Source organism: Sander lucioperca, chromosome 6 (genome assembly GCF_008315115.2).
Source record: "Sander lucioperca isolate FBNREF2018 chromosome 6, SLUC_FBN_1.2, whole genome shotgun sequence".
Classification (NCBI taxonomy): domain Eukaryota; kingdom Metazoa; phylum Chordata; class Actinopteri; order Perciformes; family Percidae; genus Sander; species Sander lucioperca.
Window position 1 is genome coordinate 24,154,897 of NC_050178.1, and position 19,254 is coordinate 24,174,150.

At 43.1% G+C, this 19,254-nt stretch overlaps 1 protein-coding gene across 11 annotated transcripts in view; it reads right to left on the minus strand.

Moving 5' to 3' along the window:
- Window positions 1–19,254, minus strand: part of slmapa (sarcolemma associated protein a) — a 108,440-nt gene that overhangs the window by 12,024 nt on the left and 77,162 nt on the right. For 10 of the 11 annotated variants that reach the window (XM_036001820.1, XM_036001822.1, XM_036001824.1 and 7 more), the window contains 11 exons: window positions 17,147–17,206; window positions 15,863–15,937; window positions 12,958–13,038; window positions 12,577–12,636; window positions 11,588–11,713; window positions 10,364–10,438; window positions 9,888–9,988; window positions 6,325–6,529; window positions 6,119–6,236; window positions 2,552–2,723; window positions 2,125–2,259 (listed from right to left, as the gene is read on the minus strand). In XM_036001820.1, the coding sequence (XP_035857713.1) occupies window positions 2,125–2,259; window positions 2,552–2,723; window positions 6,119–6,236; window positions 6,325–6,529; window positions 9,888–9,988; window positions 10,364–10,438; window positions 11,588–11,713; window positions 12,577–12,636; window positions 12,958–13,038; window positions 15,863–15,937; window positions 17,147–17,206 (1,208 nt within the window). The remainder of the gene's footprint in view (window positions 1–2,124; window positions 2,260–2,551; window positions 2,724–6,118; window positions 6,237–6,324; window positions 6,530–9,887; window positions 9,989–10,363; window positions 10,439–11,587; window positions 11,714–12,576; window positions 12,637–12,957; window positions 13,039–15,862; window positions 15,938–17,146; window positions 17,207–19,254) is intronic. The other variant, XM_036001823.1, reaches the window with a different exon arrangement.

Genomic DNA, 19,254 nt, shown 5'->3' on the forward strand with positions numbered 1-19,254 from the left:
AATACGTCTCCATAGCAGCAGGCGGCGCTACTCTGTATTGTTTCCATTAACAGGCTGATTATTTACCAGAAAATGAGAACCGGCAGCTGATTGGACGAACGCGTCACGTGGGTCTTTTTTCTCCAGAAATTCACAGCCAGACTGTCATGGCGGCTCGTTCAGAATACGATCTCATATTGGACTAAAATAGTTCACCGAAACGTGTTTCTGAAAACATTTGAAGAGAGAAATAGGCCGTGCAGTTTCTGAATCTGTCTTCATTTCAGATCGACAAAGGTCAGTTTAAAAGATTTTCGTCAGATTTTGAGCGGCTCATCCGCTCCCCATTTCTGGGTGAGTCCCGACTGTCCTGTCTGACTGTCCTGTCTCTGACTGTCCTGTCTCTGACTGAACATGTTGGGTCGGCCCAAATTAAAGCCGACGGCTCCTTGGACGGCCGACGGCACGGGACACACCGAACAGACTCGAGTCACCGACCTCGCCAGACGGCCCGACGCCCGATTATTGGGCTGGTGTGTCTTCTCTCTAACGCCCCAAAATTCAGCCCAACCAATGTTAGATACCCTATTAGGAGACCTTAAGGAACAGTGTGAAATACCCTATATAATCATTCTATCACCCCTTTAATTGTATGTTAAACGATGGCATTAGAAAAACCGCAAGCTCCTTGAAGCCAAACCAACGCTAGCTACACTAACTTAGCTGGCTTCATTGATCTGATTGGTTGATTTGGCCCGTCTATCACCAATATAGGTGGTGATAGACGGATGGTTTATCCAATCAGCTAACCAGTATTTTCGCCCCTTCCCAAAAGTTCTCCAACGGAAAGTTCCCAGATGGATATGCTGAGCAAATGGGAAGCAATCCATCTGGAGTCAGGTTATGGAGTCGGTGCATCCCTGGTGAAAACAAAGTGAGTTGATCTAATTCTGTGAATCTGGATCAGGACTTTTATTCTGAAAAACAAAAACCTGAGGAACGAGACAAAAGACTGAAGAGTAAGAAGATCTGAAGATGAGAGAGAAGAGGAAGGAGGGTAACTGAGGAGGAGGAGGAGGAGGAGGTTGCTCTGCCTCGCTGTCAACTTCTGACTTGAGTTTCCTGGAGATGTCACAAACTGTTTGATCAGCTCAGGATGGAAAGGCTGGAGAGACAATGATGTGTGAGGATTTCTTATCATTTATATTTAGTTATTCACTCCATCTGCTTATATTCACGTCCACCACAGAGGTTGTTATAAGTCCTCTACCAGGACTGAAGGTCTGATTCCAGATTGGAGAGATTTTTGGGGTCCAAAATTAGCAAGTTAAGACGTGAGTAAGGAGGCTGTGAACTGGAAGTGCTGGGTGGGTTAGAGTCCATGAGCAAGTCTGGTGCTTCTTCTGCATTAATCTTTAAAGGTACAATATGTAATACATTTCCTGTAATAAATCCAAAAATGACCCCAATGCGTCATCAGATTAAGGTCATTAAGGAAACATGCTAAGTTGAAAATACTATCTTTTCTGACAACAATGCTAATGCCGGTATTTTCCCCTTTTGAAATTTTCGTTCAGTGACTTAATGTCTGTTTGTTTTGGCCTGTGTGTGTGTGTGTGTGTGTGTGTGTGTGTGTGTGTGTGTGTGTGTGTTGGTATCAACTGCCCAGTTTGACAGCCAGGCCGGGTTGCCAGATATACATGTAAACATGTAAACCCAGCGCGCTACAGCTGTAATGTTAGTACAGCCATGAAAGCAGCAAACAAACTAACAGGATCAACGGAGATAGATTCTACCCGACCTAAAAAACCCGGCATGTTTCTAACAGTTGCGTGACCAGAGACGTTACAAACCCCGAGTAAATATTGGACTCTCTTTAGTATTTTGAATTTGTACTGCACTAACTATTTTAAACACTAGCTGTCAGTATTACATATTGCACCTTTAAGCAAAAAAAAATAATAGAAAACTGTGGGAAAAAACCTAATGAAAACATGTGGATTCAAAGCTAAGTGAACACAAGAATAAAGATTAAAACCCAAATAGTTCATATGGTCTTTGGTATTATTAAAAGGAAGTATGTGTGTGTGTGTGTGTGTGTGTGTGTGTGTGTGTGTGTGTGTGTGTGTGTGTGTGTGTGCTTACGGAGCTGGTCTTGTCTTGCAGCAGCTTCAGGCTGCTCCTGCACTGCTCCAGCTCCTTGTGGATTTTCAGCTTCTCCTTCTCGGTTCTCTCATAGTGCTGACGGAGGTCCAATAGCTGGGACTGTGTCTCCTCATACTGCAGACACACACAGACACACACACACCCCCACAGACAGACAGACAGAGAGACAGACAGACAGACAGACAGACACACTTTCTATATCACATTTCATTTCTATAAATATCCAAGAAGTGACAACTTCAAGGGATTGTGTACCTCTCTCTGCAGTGTGTGTGTGTGTGTGTGTGTGTGTGTGTGTGTGTGTGTGTGTGTGTGTGTACTAGGGTTGGGCATGTCAAGCAAAAATAAAATTCAATATTCACTAGGGCCTATTTGACAATTCCTCGAGGATGCAGTATGTGCGTACCTCTCTCTGCAGTGTGTGTGTGTGGGCCTGGGACTGGTCCAGCTGGCTCTTCAGCTTGCTTGCATCCTGCAGGTGTTGATTCTCCAGAGAACCCAGTTTGTCCTGCAGAACCTCCTCCCTCTTCTCCAGAGACTCCAGACTGCTGCTGAGGACCAGACTCTGCTCCCTGGTGCTGCACACAAACAAGTGTTTTTTGTCAACTTACCTGATTGGGACTGACTGAGCCCTACTGATTTACCGTATTTTCCGGACTATAAGTCGCACTTGTTTTCATAGTTTGGCTGGTCCTGCGACTTATAGTCAGGTGCGACTTATATATCAAAATTTATATAATTTAACATGTTTTTAAATGTTAATTCATACTGAAAACATTACCGTCTAAAGCCGCGAGAGGGCGCTCTAGGCTTGTGACAACTATATGCTGCTCCTAAAGACAACTGAGAGAGAAAAGAAAATCCTATTCTGCAGATTACAAACTGCAGAGCAGCACAAAGAAAGTTTGGAGTGAGAGAGAAATTTGTGAGGGACTGGGGAAAAGGTGACTCTTACTGCAATGAAGGAAACAAAGAAAACTAATCGGCTAATCGCGGGCTGAAAGCAAGATGGCCAGAGCTGGAGGAACGAGTCCACAGATGGGTGCTTGAACAACGTGCTGCCGGGAGAGGCTCGTCAACGCTGCAGTTACGTCTCCACGACCTGGTAGTTGTTCTGTGTGCTACTGTGTATCTGAATAACTGTTAATGTGTTACGTTAACATACCGGACACCTACCGTATTCAGCCCCTTGTTCTGTGTGCTGTTGTGTAGTTGAATAACTTGCCTTTCCAGATTAAATGTCTGTTCTTGGTCTTGGATTTTGTGAAGTCAATTTCTAAATAAATGCGACTTATAGTCCAGTGCGACTTATATGTTTTTTTCCTCTTCATGATGCATTTTTTGACTGATGCGACTTATACTCCGGAGCGACTTATAGTCCGGAAAATATGGTACTTATCCCAACTTCTAAAAACTGGTTCTTTTGCCCCCAACATTGCATTGTGCTGCTCTGATTTATTACCAGGAGAGCAAATGTACGATGTTAAATCAATCACTGTCACTTTCTCAGCACAATCAGACGGATCCTGATACATCTGACTCATTGAATAGGAGGCCTTTGCTGTGCGTTAAACAACCTCTGCTATTTTACCTATAAAAGGTAAATGTTACATTTCATAAAAATATAATCAACCCTTCTGACATTAGGGGGGTCCGTGTAACGCTCATCAGTTCAATTTTCTAAGCACAAACGGACATTTGGAAAAACAGAAAAATGGGTTAAAATATCCAATTTTAAATTTTTTTCCACCTTGACAAATAAAAAAATTGGATCTTTAAACTGTTTTTTCAATTTTCTGTTTTTATTCAGAGGATCAGAAATTCAGAAAATTACAAAATTGCGTCTGGGCTCCAATTATTCAATACTGCTAGCTAGCAGCTACGGAAAGAAATGCATCAAAGTTGTGCTAATTCAGCTCTGTTTAGTTCTGGTGTTGAGACGGCAAGACGAGTGCTTAGGGACCGTCTACAAACTACAACACCGTAAAGAGATACAACAAAAATATGTATTAATGTAATGATTAAATAAGGTAGTGTCTCCAAACTTACCTCAATTATAACTTGTCTCCTGCTAGTTGTACTACAGCACTTACTTTAAAAAAATAAGCATATGCCTATTTTAGAAAATATTCTTTTTGTATCTCTTTACGGTGTTGTAGTTTGTAGACGGTCCCTAAGCACTCGTCTTGCCGTCTCAACACCAGAACTAAACAGAGCTGAATTAGCACAACTTTGATGCCTTTCTGTCACATCTGCTGCAGTCAGATTCACTGTGTTCACTCAGAAGGAATCACTGCACATGGGGAGGCACTTGTAATGACATCTCCAACATGTTACGAGGCTAAAACATGTTTAAAACCTGCCCTGTTTCAGCCTCCTGGGTGCTAACTCTAGCAGGAGGATAACACGGTGTAGGCAGCACCAATTGGTTTTGTTTTTCTTGCTACTGAGAGCACTCCACATTTACAAACAACAGAGCTACGTGTACTCTCCCTCCTGAGCCACAGCCACATGTTGTAGGCAGGTAGTTGTAGGTTGTGAATCTCAACAGGGACGGGACAGCGAGCTGCAGCTGACGTGTGCAGTTTCACCACAGTGGTGCATTTCAGATATTCATGAGAAGTGCTGCCAATGGCACCTGCAGTTTATTTGAATCTAAACACAGCTGAAGCTCAGATAAAATCCTGCTGAGCTCTCGGCTTCGATGAGAACATGCCGTGCAGGTGTTTTCTCTCCGTGGAGAACAGACAGAGCACAGAGCTGCAGTCGGTTCACCTGCTGACTGTTGGGTCTGGTTCAGTCAGCCGTCACTCATGTGTCGTTCCCTCTTCGTCCAGTTCTGCCTGAATCAGCTGGACCCCACATTTCCTCCAGTCCTTCTTGTCCTCAGTCCCTCTTTTAACGCTGAATCTAAACTTTCAACCTGTCAGGACCTGTGGACTTCCTGTCAGCTGTCCTGAGTCAGAATCCCCGGGTCGATCCTTTTAGATTCAGTTACGAGTTTGGGCACTTTCTAATATAGAGTTTTAGTTTGAAGTGCAATACGTTTAATTCAGTTATTGTTAGGGGTGGGAATCAGCAGAGGCCTCACGATACGATAGCATCACGATACTTATGTCACGATATGATATTATTGCGATTTTAAACATATTGCAATATTCTGCGATATATTGCAATTCATTACCTTTTTTTCCAACTTCAACTTTTTCCCAATTTCAAATGATGTCCCCATAAGGAAACTTTGTCAACATTCACTTATATGTCGTCCTTATCTTTTTACAGTACATGTACTGTTACATTTCCTTTCCTGTCCATAGAATATCTGAAATTACTTAATATCATCTGTTTTTATCTAAAAAGATCCATTTCTCTGTTTGTTCATCTCACTTCAATTGTATTGCTGCAAAATGGGATTGTCAAGCAGACAGACTGACCAACACATATACAGTCATGTGAACAAATTAGGACACCCATGCTGAAGTTGACTAAAAAAGAGGAATAAAAAAATCATCTTTAGGAAATTCATCTTAATGCCTTAATTAAAAAAATTAGGAAAAATCCAATCTTTAAGGACACCAATTTTCTTTGTGAATGAATAATGTATCGTAAATAAATAAATGTTCTTCCTTAAAATACAGGGGGCATAAGTCAGTACACCCCTATGTTAAATTCCCATAGGGAATGGGAAGGTCCAAACACGCCTGGCTTTTAAAGGGAATGGGAGATGATCTCTGATTGGTTGATTGCATGTTACGCCCAAAACACCCCTCTGATTAATGAAGACACTAAGTACAACCCTTTAGAACCATGACCCCGGCACACGGACCCTTTTTATCAGCCGTCAAACTAGCAAAAGTGGATTTGGACACGCCCTAAACACACCTGCAGCAGGCTCTTAGATCATTAAAATAGGGCCCCAAGTGTTAACGAATGTGAAAAATCGTGTATTTAAAATGTGCGTGCTGGGGTGTACCTGCTCAGCTCAGTCTCCAGGCGGTGCAGTTTGTCCGTAAGAGCTTTCCGTTCACCTCTCAGGCCATCACAGTCCTGCTGCAAACACACACACCGCTGCTGCAACGTAACACACTCCGCTGAAGAAGAGGGAGTATAGTTGTAATTAATATCTGTGCGAACCAAAAGACGAATACAGTATCGTTGGCATTTCGACTCTCTGCTCACCCTGCAGCTGGTTGGTGGAGCTCTGCTGGTGTTGCTGCTGTGTGAAGGCTTCCTGCAGCCGGCTGATCTCCTCCTCGTACTTGGCCGCCGTGTCCCTCCAGTGCTCCAGGTCAGATCGCACGCTGCCCAGGTCGGCCTGCAGGGCGGCGATCTCACGCTCCCGCTCAGCCGTGGCTGCCTCCATGGCGTGCCGGAGGACGAGAATCTGACCGCACAAATGCAAACCACAAGTCTGTCAGTAATGTCATAAAACTTGAATTTATTGTAAACTGACACACAGAAAGTCTGTTCATACAAGAGGGGGTCTGGTTTTTGCAGGAAGAAGTCAAAGAGAGTCAGAGGGGAGTCCGTAGGAGACAGACGGAAGTAAAAGAGACTCATAAGGGGTCAGAGAGGTGTCAGGATCAGTCAGAGGGCAGATAGGATGAATACGAGAGTAAAAAGGTGCCGGGAATAAGAGGGCAGTTGGGAGGAGTCATAGTTTTCAGGAGGAGTTAGAGTGGTGTTAGTAGGAGAGACAAGGGAGCAAAAGGGAGTCAGGCAGAGTTAAAGAGAAGATGGGAGAGTCAGACGGAGCCAGAAGGAGTCGGAAAAATAATAGAAGAGTTCACTTATTGCTAGAGATGCACCGATAGACCGGCTGGTGACCGGAATTGTCCGGTTTTCACGTGCTCGGCCATGACCGGCGACCGGCAGGTCAGTCTGACATATGGTGATTTCATGCCGGTCAACGCTCCAATTAACTGACAACATAAGTTATACCAGTTACAGTTCTCAAGGACGCACGCACACACGGACGCCACAGCACGGACGCCACAGCACGGACGCCACAGCACGGACGCCACAGCACGGACGCCACAGCACGTTTCTTTCTCCTTTCTCTCAACTTTTCCGCCGTGTGTGGCGCGTACCCGCTCGTGGTGTGAAGCTCGTGTCGGTGCTATTCTCCACATGTAGGAACCTGGTGAATTAACCTGCAACATGTCAGCTGTTTGGGAATTCTTCAGCGTGTGTGCAGAAGATAACAAGTTTACAATATGCAACACCTGCAAGGAGAAAGTAGGGCGTGGAGGGACGACACCAAAAACCTAAATCACATTTCTTTAGTTGATATTGATGTGAAAAGAAGGAAATGGTTCTAACATTGCTCTTTAGATGTGTGTGAATGTCCCACACCAGGAGTAATTTATATAGTTCTATTTTATAGTGATCCATTATCTGTTCAACACATGTTCTATTAAAGAAAAGATAGAAAATAAATATGTGTGTGTGCTGTAAAGTGGTTAGAAAAAATGAAATCGGAATCGGCTAAAATCAGTATCAGCTGGTCTAACTCAAAGAAAATCGGAATCGGTCTAGAAAGTTGTAATGGTTGCATCTCTAGTTATGGCGTTTTTCCACTACATGGTATCTGCTCGACTCAGTTCGACTCTCCTTTTTTGGTTTTCCGTTATGATAAAAAGTCCCTGGTACCTGCTAACAGGTACTTTATTTAGGCGGAAAAAACACAGCGGCGAAAAGTTGAGACGGATTCAACTTCTGGAGAAACTCAACCCAGTGTCACACTGCAGCGGCCAATCACGTAAGGAGCAATCAGACTTATCCGTCGGTTTTGATGCGGTGCGGGAGTCCCGTACATCACTGCCTCTATCGCTGCCACAAGAACGTTTTCAAACACTAAACACAAGCACTGAACTGCCCGGGAGTTTGTGTAACAGCTGACTGTTTCCTGCAACAACAAAGCACAGTCGCTCCGTCTCTTTTCTTTCTCTCTTTCTCCATGAAATAAAGCTGCCTTCAAGTGTGGTCGGAAATGTCGAGATTTATAAACAATCTGAGGGAAAACAATAATTGGGAGATGGGAGTCAGGAGGAAGAGTCAGTAGGAGACCGTAAGACAGTAGGAGACAGTAAGAGACAGTAGGAGACAGTAAGAGACAGTAGGAGACAGTAAGAGACAGTGGGAGACAGTAAGAGACAGTAGGAGACAGTAAGAGACAGTGGGAGACAGTAAGAGACAGTGGGAGACAGTAAGAGACAGTAGGAGACAGTAAGAGACAGTGGGAGACAGTAAGAGACAGTGGGAGACAGTAAGAGACAGTAGGAGACAGTAAGAGACAGTAGGAGACAGTAGGAGACAGTAGGAGACAGTAGGAGACAGTAGGAGACACGAGGAGACACGAGGAGACAGTGGGAGACAGGAGGAGACAGTAGGAGACAGGAAGAGACAGTAGGAGACAGGCAGAGACAGTAGGAAACAGTAGGAGACAGGAAGAGACAGTAGGAGACAGTAGGAGACAGTGGGAGACAGTGGGAGACAGTAAGAGACAGTAAGAGACAGTAAGAGACAGTGGGAGACAGTAGGAGACAGTAGGAGACAGTAGGAGACAGGAAGAGACAGTAGGAGACAGGAAGAGACAGTAGGAGACAGGAGGAGGCAGTGGGAGACAGGAGGAGACAGTGGGAGACAGTGGGAGACAGTAGGAGACAGGAAGAGACAGTGGGAGACAGTAGGAGACAGGAAGAGACAGTATGAGACAGTAGGAGACAGTAGGAGACAGTGGGAGACAGTAAGAGACAGTGGGAGACAGTGGGAGACAGTGGGAGACAGGAAGAGACAGGAAGAGACAGGAAGAGACAGGAAGAGACAGTAGGAGACAGGAAGAGACAGTTGGAGACAGTTGGAGACAGGAAGAGACAGTGGGAGACAGGAAGAGACAGTAGGAGACACGAGGAGACAGTGGGAGACAGGAGGAGACAGTAGGAGACAGTAGGAGACAGGAAGAGACAGTAGGAGACAGGCAGAGACAGTAGGAAACAGTAGGAGACAGTAGGAGACAGGAAGAGACAGTAGGAGACAGTAGGAGACAGTGGGAGACAGTGGGAGACAGTGGGAGACAGTGGGAGACAGTAGGAGACAGTGGGAGACAGTGGGAGACAGTAGGAGACAGTAGGAGACAGTAGGAGACAGGAAGAGACAGTAGGAGACAGGAGGAGGCAGTGGGAGACAGGAGGAGACAGTGGGAGACAGTGGGAGACAGTAGGAGACAGGAAGAGACAGTGGGAGACAGTGGGAGACAGGAAGAGACAGTATGAGACAGTAGGAGACAGTGGGAGACAGTGGGAGACAGTAGGAGACAGTAGGAGACAGTGGGAGACAGTGGGAGACAGTGGGAGACAGGAAGAGACAGGAAGAGACAGTAGGAGACAGGAAGAGACAGTTGGAGACAGTTGGAGACAGGAAGAGACAGTGGGAGACAGGAAGAGACAGTAGGAGACAGGAAGAGACAGTGGGAGACAGTGGGAGACAGTGGGAGACAGGAAGAAAGAGTAAAAGAGAATCATGAGGAGACGTAAGAAGTAAGGAGGAGCTGGGAGGAATCAAAGGGGCATTGTGAGGAGTCACAAGGATGTTAGAGGGGAGTTGGGAGGAGATGGAAGGGAGTAAAAGGGAGTCTGTTTTAGTTCAGTTTGTTATAGGATCACTAATAGCTGTGCCCTTAAGCACAGCTACTCGTCCTGGGGTTCCTGGGGAGGAGTCAGAGGGTAAGATAGGAGCCCAACCTCCTCCTGGGCACAGTAGAGCTCCTCTCTGGTGGTGCAGATGGTGCTCTCCCTCTGCTCCCTCAGCGCCTCCATGTCAGACTGAAGCTTTCCGAGCTGAGCTAAACACACACACAGACAAAGGGAAGTGAGCTGGGAGCGAGCTAGATTGGGACAAATACATGATGTGTGTTGATAGGTGATATCAAACCAAATGTCATTTCATATTTCATATTCTGTAATGTATATTGAGATCTAGGTAAAAGGCCAGAATGATGTAATGAGGCCTCTTCGTGAGTTTTGTGAGAAGCCGGATCCATTCCAGATGTTGACATATAAGAGAACAACATACAGAAGAGGCCCTGATCGAACAGCTGTCAAGACGTGTTACGTTTTCTGTCATTCTATAGCGAGTATTTAATCTGAAATCGGACTCGTCATGATGAAGTCTCCACCATCTGTCTCCAAAAATCTCTTGTGTGTGTGTGTGCGCTTACTCTGCAGGAACTGGATCTGTTTGGTCGACTCTTCAGTCTGCCGAGAGTTACTCCTCCTCTCCTCCTCCAGCAGAGCTACAGACAGACACAGACCGTAGCGGAGAAAATTAAGCGGGGGGGGGAAGCAAAAAAAATTAAATCTCAAAATGCCCCTTAAAACTGTGATAGAGGGGCAAACATTGCCCCCAATATTTCATATATATGTATAAATATACACCAGTTTTGGCCAATATCCTAATCCTACATGAACCCATCTTTTTTTTTTTCTTCATTTAATTACCATTTCTGTCTAATACACACACACACACACACACACACACACACACACACAGCGCTGTTACATATAAATGCACTGATAATAGCATTGTATGCTTTTTTTCCACCTCATGTTGGCACAAGGTGGTGATTACTGCATGTATTTTAATAAAAACAAAAAAACAGCAAGTTAATGTACTAATTACCACCAAAATTTTGTAGATGCCCGATTCTTAGACAGTGCCCCTCCAAAATATTCTTCCAATTTCCTACACATTTGGCCATCATCTTAATCTTGTACGTCATATGACGTACAATGAGAGTAATTTTTGAATTAAATGTTCTCACAACGTCAGAAAGAATTAAAGAATTTGTGCATCCTGATTGGAGCTAGGATGTAGACACAACTCCAATAACATCCATATAATATCAACTTACATTTAGCTCTAACACACATAAATACCCTACCAGACATGTCACTAAAGGTCTTTTTAAAGTTCCTAGAGCGGAACACAATCAATGCAACGTACAGTATTGTATCATGATGGTTGCTTGGAACTCACTTCCAGCAGAGATTGCAAAGGGCCTAATATATCAAGCTTTAAAAAACAAGTAAAGGACCATCTAAGGGCCCTAAGACTGTAACCATATTTTGTACTTTGTCTATGCATAGGATGTTGATATGTAAACAAAGATGTTGTAAGAATTAACTTTGTCTATATTCTGTGATTATCTATTTATTGTGATATTTATTAGAGTACATGAAGAGGACTATGTATATTTATATTTGCTCTTATTTTTATATTATATGACTGTTCTGTCTGAAAATGTCTTATCTGTGGTAATGTTTTATGTTTTGGGTGGACCCCAGGATGAGTAGCTGATGTTCTGCATCAGCTAATGGGGATCCTAATCAAATCAAATATCTGTGTGTGAAATCTAGTGGGATTATTTCATACTGTTAGTTACCTTGTAGCTCCAGACATCTCTGCTTGCCAGTGTTGGCTAAGTCCTGGGCGTCTAGAAGCTCTCTGTGGAGGTGGTGGATGACCTGCTCCGTGTCTTCAGGCTCTAGACCGGCCCGATGCAACTCCGCTGCACACACACACGCACACACACACACACGCACACACACACACACGCACACACACACACAGACACATGCACACACAGTAATTCAACATTCTTTTATTTATTTTCTTTAATGAAAAATCTCTTGACACATGTAATGACCATGTCATACACTACAAATAAATAAAGTGAACATTAGACTAGAATGAAGCCTCTTAAAGTGCTCATATTCTGTACATTTTCAGGTTCATAATTATATTTTGAGTTTGTACCAGAATAGGTTTACATGGTTTAATTTTCAAAAAACACCATATTTTTGTTGTACTGCACATTGCTGCAGCTCTAAGATCACATGCTCAGTAGCTAGTTAAGGACAACTAGCCAGTCAGAAGCAGAGTATGAGGGCGTGCCCTGACAGTACCTAGGTAAGGACTACTAGCCAGTCAGAAGCAGAGTATGAGGGCGTGCCCTGACAGTACCCAGGTAGGACTACTAGCCAGTCAGAAGCAGAGTATGAGGGCGTGCCATGCTAGCAGCTAGGTGAGCATTATAACGTGTGTTCCAAAGTAACCACGTTTGTCTCTGAAGTAAAGGCTGGACTACAATAGAGCTGTTTGGAGCAGTTTGTGAACAGTGTTTTCTGTTGGAGATGGTAAGTCCCTTTGGGGTGGACTTTGGGCTTTTTCACTTTGTAAACCTATAACATGCACAAAAAAGATATATAACATAATAAAGGAAAGGGGAAAAGCCAAAAAGCATAATGTGCAGCCACTGAACACAACTCAACAGCTCCCTCTAGTGGACAGTTTACTGTATTACTGACTGTTATAACCTCTTATGGTTGCACAGAGCAGAACTACAAAGCAGAGATAAGCTGCCATGGTTACCTTTGAGCAGAGCTACTCTGTTCTGTGGTTCATTCAGCTCCTGGTCGTCCATGTTGCCGTCTGAAACAAAAACATATTTCTTTCTGATCCTAAATTTAAAAAGGACTTGAAAAAGCTTAAAAAGTGCTTTAAATTGCCAAAAGGTAAAACAACCAGATACTAACGTGTGTATACACAAATATTTCTTTTAACAAAGATGCATAACAGCATTTTTAATTTCAGCCAGGGTTGCCTGGTTCTACAAAAGATTATATATATATATATACATATACGTCCGTACTTCAACATAAATATAATTCTGGTTACGGCCTGACTCGTGTGTGTGTGTGTGTGTGTGTGTGTGTGTGTGTGTATGTGTGTGTGTGTGTGTGTGTTACTGACCTGATGTGTCGTCACTGCTGCGGTCTTTGCTGGGACTCAGAGTGTCTGACATGTCGGACTCTTTGGCATCCATCTGATTCTCTGTGGGGAGACACACACACACACACACACACACACACACACACACACACACACACAGAGAGACACACACACACACACACACACACACACACACACATACAGACACACACAGAGAGACACACACAGAGAGACAGACACACACACACACACACACACACACACACAGAGAGAGACACACACACACACACACACACACACACACACACACACACACACACACACACACACAGAGACACACACACACAGACAGAGAGAGAGACACAGACACACACACACACAGACACAGACACACATACACACACACACACACACACACACACACACAGACACAGACACACACACACACACAGAGAGAGACACACACACACACACACACACACACACAGTTAGCCAGGAGGGGACAGAATTCAGATCTCTCACAACAGCAAAGACAGGGGTCAAAGGTCAGAAGTCGCTATAGTATGGACAGGATGTCTCCCTGTGAATTCTCAAGAGTAAAAGTCAATATAACAGTCCCGTGTTCACTGAACACTAAAACATTTCAAAATGGATTAATAGGCAGGACCAACATGTGAGGACTATTCATTAGCATTTAATAATATGATTACTAGAATTAAACAAGAACCGGCACCAAAATATAACGCTAGGCAAGTTTCTGACTGTATGCCGTTTATACCACCACAGAGTTTCTTAGGGGATGTTTTGGAGCTTAATGTTGTGCTGAGATTGAAAACTAAAATCTAATAAGATTTGTAAGCATGATGTTGGCATTAGGGGTGCACGATTCAGAAAGTTTCACAATTCGATATCGATTCTCAGGCTCAAGAATCGATTCAAAAATCGATTTTCGATTCAAAAAAACAATTCACAGTATGTAAATGTAGTTACTTTTCCCATGTGACTGCAGTGGACATACAATAAAATAAATAATTTGAAATTGAAAAAATGAAAATGTCACTTTATGAGGAAAAAAAACAACTCTTCGGATCTACACGATTCACGTGGATGACATTTTTATTTATTAGGGACCACTAAGGTCTATATAAAGAGACTTCAGATACAGTATTAGGGACCACTAAGGTCTATATAAAAGAGACTTCAGATACAGTATTAGGGGACCACTAAGGTCTATATAAAGAGACTTCAGATACAGTATTAGGGACCACTAAGGTCTATATAAAGAGACTTCAGATACAGTATTAGGGGACCACTAAGGTCTATATAAAGAGACTTCAGATACAGTATTAGGGGACCACTAAGGTCTATATAAAGAGACTTCAGATACAGTATTAGGGACCACTAAGGTCTATATAAAAGAGACTTCAGATACAGTATTAGGGACCACTAAGACCTATATAAAGAGACTTCAGATACAGTATTAGGGGACCACTAAGGTCTATATAAAGAGACTTCAGATACAGTATTAGGGGACCACTAAGGTCTATATAAAAAGACTTCAGATACAGTATTAGGGACCACTAAGACCTATATAAAGAGACTTCAGATACAGTATTAGGGACCACTAAGACCTATATAAAGAGACTTCAGATACAGTATTAGGGACCACTAAGACCTATATAAAGAGACTTCAGATACAGTATTAGGGACCACTAAGACCTATATAAAGAGACTTCAGATACAGTATTAGGGGACCACTAAGGTCTATATAAAGAGACTTCAGATACAGTATTAGGGGACCACTAAGGTCTATATAAAAAGACTTCAGATACAGTATTAGGGACCACTAAGACCTATATAAAGAGACTTCAGATACAGTATTAGGGGACCACTAAGACCTATATAAAGAGACTTCAGATACAGTATTAGGGGACCACTAAGACCTATATAAAGAGACTTCAGATACAGTATTAGGGACCACTAAGGCCTATATAAAAGCATCCAAAGAGCACCATGTCATGGGACCTTTAATTAAAAAATATGAATTGATTTTTGGAATTCTATGAATCGATTTTGAGTCGGTAGAGCATGAAACGCCTCTAACACCCCTAGTGTTGGCATACTTCAGTTGATCATTGTTCTACTGTGAACACATCACACACTGAAAACATGCTTCTAACCAATTATAATTAGAATATATTCAGCAGCTGTAAAGCTGGATTTATACTTGTGCATTAAGAGGTTCCACGGTACACCTGCACCGTGGGGAGTCCCATTAATAGGGTTGGGTACCGAAATGCGGTGCCAATAGGGCACCGGTTCCGACCTAAACGGTAGTAACGAGACCGAATAAGAACGAAAATTTCGGTGCCTGACTTTCCACTCCACTCAACAGCAGGTAACGTTAGCCTAGCTTTAGCTAGCAGCTGGATTAAACAGGGTTAAAATGCTGACAGCTAACGTTAAACAGTGTAAAGTGGGACTGTATTTCAACAGTCTGCTCTGCAGCGCAGCAGATGACGACGTCGGAAAAACACAGACGGTGCGTTCACTGAAACTGGTAACCTACAGCCTCGCGGTGCATTCAAAGTTATTGTAAAATACCCTTTTCCCATCTGGTGGTTGTTTTTGTCATTCAGCAGCAATTTACTGGTGAAATAAGTGATTGTTTATTATAAGTTATAGTTATTACATTACTATTAAATCATTTAATTTTGACCATATGGCCGTAGTAATAAACAAGTTGTTCTTAAATGTCGCCGACTGTTGTTTAGTACCCTTCTTTTTTTTTAACTTTCTTAAAAAGTATCGGTTCAGGCACCGGCACCGTTTTAAAAGTACTGCTTTAGCACCGGTATCGGAAAAAAACCAAACCATACCCAACCCTACCCGTTAACCCCTCGTGTCATGTATAAAACTCCTGTACCTTTGAGTCGATCAGGGCTGGCCAGGATGTCGTCTTCTGCGGTCTGGTTGTTCTGTAGGTGGGCATCCATCACTTCTACAAACAAACAAACAAACAAACACGTAGAACTATATTCTATCTTCACAAAGTCACCCATTCACCGTTTATGTAGAAACTGATTTCACGTCGGTCTAATCAGATTCAGCTTGTTTTCTCTCGGATTTCTTTTCTAGATAATTTTTGGCCTTTATTCGATAGGACAGCTGAAGACAGGAAAGGGCAGAGAGAGGGGGAATGACTTGCAGCGGTTAGACTTGAACCCGGGCCGCTGCAGTAAGGACTGAGCCTTAGTACATGGGCATGCTAAACCAGGTGAGCTCCCGGACCTTCTCTCTGATTTCTAGTTTTAGTCCACAGACTGAACTGCTCCAGGATAGGGTTGGGCGATGTCCCCTAAATTGGCAGTTGACGATGCTCACAGTAAAACATGGCGATGGACGATGATATCGTCGTCGGGGGGGCTGGTAGGGGCAGTTTTTTACAACTTGACTTACTTTCACTTAGCTAACTACGGTGCAGTAAAGTCCATCAGATGTCTGTGATCTGCGTAACGACAGTACAGTGGGACGTTTGCCTTCAACAGAGCGACAGTAATAACCTAATATACCATCATTACTGAGATTAAACTACATTCTTGGTTATATTTGCACTGAATAACGCATTCAATGAACAGAAACATAACTCTTGCAGCGCACACGAACAGATGCGCAATATTAGCTCACACATGAAATGACCCTCGTGAATTAGCCTGCTGTTGCTAACGTACATTCATAAATCCTGTATAACATCGTCCCGTACCTTCAGGACATCAGACTTACTTATTGATGCACGCACACAGCAGTGTCGACAAACTTAGTCCAATGAGGGGAGAAAGGAAAGTGTGATAGCGTTCCACGTTAACACTTTTTTCTCTCTCGCTCGAGACCGCTGTGTCCAACGTTACTAGCAGGTAGAGCGAGTAGAGCAGGTAGAGGGGAAAAAGCTTCCACTTAAGGGGCCCATCTTGTACCCTGCGCAGCACAGCGCAAAGCCCGACGCAAGTGTCTTTGCTAGTTTAAGACCGACGCACTTGTCAATTTCCCATCCAGCGCCCACGACTAGGATTAGCGTGTCTGACCGGGTGGGGCGCGTGGCATCACGATGGACGATGATATCGTCCATCAGCACAACCCTACTCCAGGACTCCGACAACAGAAAGAAATGATTGATAAATAGGTTATACCTGAAGTTTAGTTGAGCTCTTACCATCAAAGTTGGCCAGTTTGTGGATTGAAGAACTTACAGTCTCCTTCAGCTGTTTGACCGCTGCAGGGAGAAAAAACAGAAAACCAGGAGATCGGTGAATAAAACCAGCTTAAATTAGTTTTAAAAAAACAAACAGAATTTTAACTTTAATCAATTCCAATCTGGCCCAAACTCTGCAAATGTCCAATAGGCCAACTTAACACACGGTAAATATAACAACCAGCAATCATGCAGCCATTTGCACTGACCCAGGGTGAGGCATCAGCTGGATTAGTGGCTGGTTAATACAGATGGTAAGTGTTGGATCTCACTGAACTTAAGTTGCACTTTAGCTCCAGATGTTGCTCAAAAAAGTGAGGTTGTGCTCATTGTTTAAGACATTTCAAAACAAAAGAATATGTGACAAGTAAGAGGAGATAGTTGTGTTGAATTTGGTTTTCTTGTTTATCACGTTAAAAAGGACTGGTTACAGGTATCGCATGAAAAAGAATTTGCTGTGGTTACCACTGTACACAGAATCCATTAGTTTGTGGTACAGTCATGTTGTAACCTAGGAGCTGACAGCTGTGTCATTTCTCTGGACAAGGGCATCAGATTGAGCTGAGTCTTCACTACATTTCAGCATTCATATAGACTGTCTTTTCATACACATTGCGTTATACCATCACTAACTAGAAGGTCAAGGTAAACTTTATTATCCCACAAGGGGAAATTCATGTGGTCATTCATTACGCGTCCTTGTCACAACATATTCTCTAAACATATAGACACCACGGACAAGCCAATAAGCATGTATAAAGAAGAGAATAATACTACAGAAATGACAATGACAGAAATCAACAAAAACAATACAAAAAAATAAACAATACTACAAAAAAGACAAAGACAATCCGACGTCTGACATTTACGATACGAAAAGAGAAAAAAAAAAAAAAACTATAAAATTATCATCAGGTAGCTAAACATTTTAAAAATAATAAGGAAAATTAAGATCTACCATCCAGTTAAAGTGCCAGTGCGGAATTAAAGTGCCTGTGATGTGCTTGGTCATTATACAGTCTGATCGCTGTAGGCACAAATGATTTATTGTACCTTTCCGTTCTAATTCTCTGTTGTAAAATTCTACCAGTTGACCTATTGCTTCTCATAAATTTATGGTGAAGAGGGTGAGTAGGGTCATTAAGGATTTGGTCAGTCTTTTTTAAGATAGAACACAATTTGTACTTGACTGTCTATTCATACTTATTCGTGTTATTACCTTATCACTTTCACATATCCATCGACTTCCTTACACCTCACTTTGCACCGGCTTTGTAACGCCCACTTAATTCTGTACTTTAAGTTGCCTATTGTACTCTGTATTCTTGTATTGCATTGAATGTGAAACTGTATGTTGTCCTGCATGCCCACGCTTTTCTTGGCCAGGTCGCCGTTGCAAATGAGAACCTGTTCTCAACGGCCTACCTGGTTTAAATAAAGGTTAGACAAAATAAAAAATAAAAAGATTAATGACTAAAACGTGCAAAATGTAGACGGAAATTAACAAGCCATCATCACCTCGGTGGCATCTCACTTGTATACCCCTGTGATGTAACACTATGATGTACTGTATGTAAGGTTTGTACAGAAAAATTAAGTCCAGGATCTAGAGATGCACCGATAGACCGGCCGGTGACTGGAATTGGCCGGTTTTCACGTGCTCGGCCATGACCGGCGACCGGCAGGTCAGTCTGATATATGGTGATTTCATGCCGGTCAACGCTACAATTAACTGACAACATAAGTTATACCAGTTACAGTTCTCAAGGACGCACGCACACACGGACGCCACAGCACGGACGCCACAGCACGGTCTCTTTTTCCTTTCTCTCAACTTTTCCGCCGTGTGTGGTGCGTACCCGCTCGTGGTGTGAAGCGCGTGTCGGCGCTATTCTCCCACATGTAGGAACCTGGTGAATTAACCTGCAACATGTCAGCTGTTTGGGAATTCTTCAGCGTGTGTGCAGAAGATAACAAGTTTGCAATATGCAACACCTGCAAGGAGAAAGTAGGGCGTGGAGGGACGACACCAAAAATCTAAATCACATTTCTTTAGTTGATATTGATGT